This window comes from Poecilia latipinna, unplaced genomic scaffold (genome assembly GCF_001443285.1).
Source record: "Poecilia latipinna isolate Pla-1442-1.1 unplaced genomic scaffold, P_latipinna-1.0 Scaffold3063, whole genome shotgun sequence".
NCBI classification, from domain to species: Eukaryota; Metazoa; Chordata; class Actinopteri; order Cyprinodontiformes; family Poeciliidae; genus Poecilia; species Poecilia latipinna.
Window position 1 is genome coordinate 9587 of NW_015115679.1, and position 4670 is coordinate 14256.

The window sequence follows — 4670 nt, forward strand, 5'->3', positions numbered from 1 at the left end:
ATGGAAGTTTAATCTGCTGAAGTTTATAAAATCCTTTAAAACCTTTTCTCTGAATTAGATGTTTTGTTCTGAAATATGGACACAATGTCCTCCTGAACCATTGTGAGGCATTGTTGCTGCAGCTGGAACATGTGCAGAAACCGTTGGACCTCTTTCACCTCTCCTGCATGTCCAGATGGGACATTTTTCATCTAGCTTGGTTTTTATGGCCTGAAAATGGTTGAATATGAATCCACATCCAATACCTGTTATCGCCTTTTCATGGTCAGGATGAAATCTGCACCGCTCCTCCAAATGCTAGTAAAGACATGGTGGGGGGGGGAGGGGAATAGACCTGAATGTGCTCTCTTTAGCAACTGTGATCAGAAGCAATATTTTGCATGAAATCATCCAATTAAACAGACTCTGGATGAGATTATTTCAGGTAATTAACAGGAGAGGTTTGCAGGAAGTGGATTGACCTTATTTGGAATAAAGAAGCTCTTCTTCTCTGATTTCTGCAGTTAAAGTTGTGTAACAGCAGCAGAATTGGGAAACAACTCCGAACAAACAGCAGACTTCCCGCTATTGTCTCACCGATCACAACATCCTTCTTCTTCTGCCTCCTGTTTTCTTCTCTTCTGTTCTTTTGTCCCCCCTGCTGTTTATGTGATTATTTTCTCCTCTTCTTGTTGCCATGGCAGCAGACAGGAAGTTTGGTTCCTTGTTCAAGTTGAGAGCGTGAAGAGAGTTGTTATCGATATGAGTCAGCTGCGATTATTACCTTAATAATAAAAGGCTGTTTAAAACAGTACAGGATGAAGATTAGTCATTCTCAGGAGCATTACTGTAAATTTATTCTTTGTTTCCAGACGATGAAGGGAAATTCCAGAAACTCTGCATGAAAAACAAAGATATAATTGAAATATCCCCAATTTTCCAATTTGAGGGTTTAGCTTTAATACGACAAACTTCCAGAAGACAATGCGATGCAGAGATTTTTGTTTGTTTTTTGCAATAGTTGTTGCCTAAAATTGCAGATTTTGCGGCTCCTTTTTCAAACAGTTTAACATTTTTTTAGCTTTATTTTTGCCATTATATGGTCTTTTCACAAGACTTGAAATTGCTGCACATAACCTTCTGAAAAGGGATTTTAACATTGATAATTTAAAGTACAAACATTCTAAAATGTTTGCTATTTTACTTATTAAAATAGCACCCTATTAAAAGTAAAATAAAGTCAGGAGGAGTCGTCAAAGTGCAAAAGAACAATTCCTTTTTGTTCACTCAAGTTCACATTTTTTGAAACAAAACAGAAAAAGGCACGTTACCATTGTCATATGCAGAAACACACAACTTCCAGTCAGAAGCAACCAATCAGAGCCATGCGGAGGATGTTAGCGGTGTAAATCATGCTCATGTATGCACTGCTCAATATGACCCAGTAATACTGTTTGTCCACAGTGGCCATGCTAACCAGCCTTAGCATTCATGGTAGGCTTTGCTGTGGTGAACCAGCTGCTGTGCAGCAGCATGTACGTGAGACTGATTGACGGCGCTAAGACTCGCCTCCTGGCTCTGATTGGTGGTTTTTAATTGGGAGCGTCAGATGGTTTGAGCACCACAGAGAGGAGGTCAAGGAGCTTTCTCTCTTTCACTACATGGTGGGAGATTTAACAGACATGTAGAAAACATATTTTATTAAAGTTACATGCTGCTTTGTGTTAATTGGTCAGATTTGTGGAAATGTTTTTAAAAAACTGTGCAAAATTTTTGAATGATGATTGAATTTTGCATTAATAGTTTTAATTGGTGTATTGAGGAGATTTTTGGACCAATTAGGAGCTCCCTCATATTTACCAGCCAATGAGCTGAAGGGAGGCTGAGATTAGCCAATCAGACTTTAGGAAAAATAGTTTGGGTAACACTTTATTTGAAGGCATGTGCATAAGACTGACATGACACTGTCAAAAACATGACATAACACCTGTCATGAACATAAAGAAGTCTTTATGAATGTTTATGACAGTTGTCATGAAGTGTCATTCGGTAGATAAAGACACTTTTAATGCAAAGTTGCTCTAAAAGTTGCATTAAAAGTCCATTAAAAGTGCCAACTTTGCATGACTTTGTAAATAATGATGATTTAATGCAAAGTTGGCACTTTTAATTTAATGCAACTTTTAGAGCAACTTTCCATTAAGTCAAAATTTACCAATGACACTTCATGATAACTGTCAGAAACATTCATAAAGACTTCTTTATGTTCATGACAGGTGTTATGTCATGTTTTTGACAGTGTCATGTTAGTCTTATGCACACCCCTTCAAATAAAGTGTTACCATATTTTCTTTTTTCATTAAAACTGCCTGCTTTTCACATTACAGCTCACACTTATGTCATGAACATTCAGTGATTAAATATAGATGAATTTAGCACAAATAAAACCTCCATAAATTTGCCAATTACAAGAAGATTTGGTTTAAATTAAGTAATCAAGGTGGTTTAAATCATATCTGTGCTTAAAATCCTGCTTCCTGTGTTTTGTGTTGCAGAAGAAGAGAAAGCAGACCAGCAGAGATGCAGACGCCCTCAGCCTCTGCAGTCTGGACATCAATGTGAGTTCATCTCCAGTAAACCTTTTGGTTCTGCAGCCTCGGTTAATGCTGAACCGTCATTCTCAGCCCCAGAACCAATGAGATGTCTGAGAAACAACCGTTGACTTGAGAGGCCTGACCACTTCCTGAAAGAGCAGAGTGAATCGTTCACACCTTTGAAATGCAGGACGAAAATAGGAACGGCATCCGGTTTTCTTGTTGTAGTTGTTGTTGTGTGTTTGCTCCTGCTGCTCGGCTGCATAGTTGTGTAATAATGGAAAATAATGGAAACTGGAAACTAACTAGAAACAAAAGTAACAGCAAAGAAAGATTTAGCTCCAAGATTTATGGGGTATTCACACCGTAAACATTATCACACACACACACACACACGCACACGCACGCACGCACACACACACACACACACACACACACCCGCGTGTGCACACACACACACACACACACACACACCCGCGTGCGCACACACACACACGCACGCACATATATATGTTGGAATTTAAGTTTGGGATTTTTTTGCATAATTTTCCAGTCAATATTTAGGTCGTAAACCTAAAGATAAAACAAAATGTTGGCTCTATAAAAATTACAAAAAATTTGTTATAGTAGTCGTATGGCGTTAGCGCCTCCAGTCGAGTTTTATTAGCAGGATTAAACTGGCTGTTTGGATTATAATCTAAAATTGGTTTTAAGTTATAATCTTATTCCCTCATCAAAAATAAAACAACAGTGTTACCTTAATTTTTTCAAGCATGTTTGACAAATCCTTTAATCTCCATGGCAACCATTCAGGTGTGAAAAACACATGGGTGGACCTAGATCTGCTCCTGCCCACTCAGCTCCTTCAGACTAGCCAACAGCAATTAGCAAACACCTGGTGGAACTGCTGATCTCATTAGAGGAGCTACTTCTCTGTGAAACGCTGGTAAGAACGTTGCTAATGGGCTAACAGAGGAGCCATGCTGTGATTACTTCCTGATGGCGGAGCTTCAGAGAGAGGAGGAGATTTAAAGAAACAGAGGCCCAATTTCAAGGCGTTAAATTAAAAAGTAAAACTTCTGAAGGTGACATAGCTACTTTATTGTGCTATAAAATGACACTATGTGCCTGGAAAACACATAATTACATAATACTGCCCCTTTAAATACTAAATGCTATTTGGAGCAACAGATAAATGTAATGTAATAATATAATAGTAAAATAATGTATTTTTTAAATGATGCTCAAGAGAAAAGACAGAACATTATGACCAGGCTGTACTTCATGTCGCGCCCCTCCTGCTGTGTTCTTGTCGGCGTGCCTTCCCGGGCGTTCCCCGTCTCAGCACAGGAAGTGGACCCGTCTCTGCTCGGCCTGACGCAGGAAGTGGACCGGGCTCAGCACGCTCCGGCGGGACAAACAGCCCAAACACGCCATCAGTCTTACTTTGTTCAGAGCAGATACGGGACCTGGAATAAGTTACGGCCCATTGTTTGAGTGCCACGGCGGAGTGAATCACACACAGAACCATTGTGTTCTGCAGGACACCGGGCGGAGATATCTGATTCTAAAGGTCAAAGGTCACGACAGGAGGGTCCATCCAGCACATCCATCCCTGCTGACAAACATGTAAAAACATACACAAGTGGTCACATCAGGAAAAAACACTTGTTGGTCTCATTTAGATTAATTACAAATGAAATAACAATCACCGAGTTTACAGTTCTGTGCAAAAGTTTTAAACCACTTATAATATTTTATGCCATCTCTTTAAAGATTTACCTGTAAAGTAAAAAATGTAGAAGTTAAACATACTATAATTACAACATTATCATTAAAATATAAAGACTAAACTAAAACAAAGTACAGAAGAAATCACTTCATATTTTAGTTATTTCTGACATTTTCTTTTGTGTTTTATTTATCCTTTTATTAATAATCAATTGTGTTGGATTTTAATTTGTGTTTTTAAATATTTAGCATTTAACTCCTGATTAACTTTTAAATTGTTTTTGCCTCATCTCTTAAGCAAAGCTAATAAAAAGGTCAATATTATAATATACCAACAACTACTACTAATAATAATATATTATTAAT

At 38.1% G+C, this 4670-nt stretch overlaps 1 protein-coding gene across 3 annotated transcripts in view; it reads left to right on the forward strand.

The window, feature by feature from the left end:
- LOC106940024 (Rho guanine nucleotide exchange factor (GEF) 3) overlaps positions 1-4670 on the forward strand; it is a 22563-nt gene that overhangs the window by 4279 nt on the left and 13614 nt on the right. For 2 of the 3 annotated variants that reach the window (XM_015022632.1, XM_015022636.1), the window contains exon 2: positions 2535-2597. In XM_015022632.1, coding sequence (XP_014878118.1) covers positions 2535-2597 — 63 coding nt within the window. The remainder of the gene's footprint in view (positions 1-2534; positions 2598-4670) is intronic. The other variant, XM_015022633.1, reaches the window with a different exon arrangement.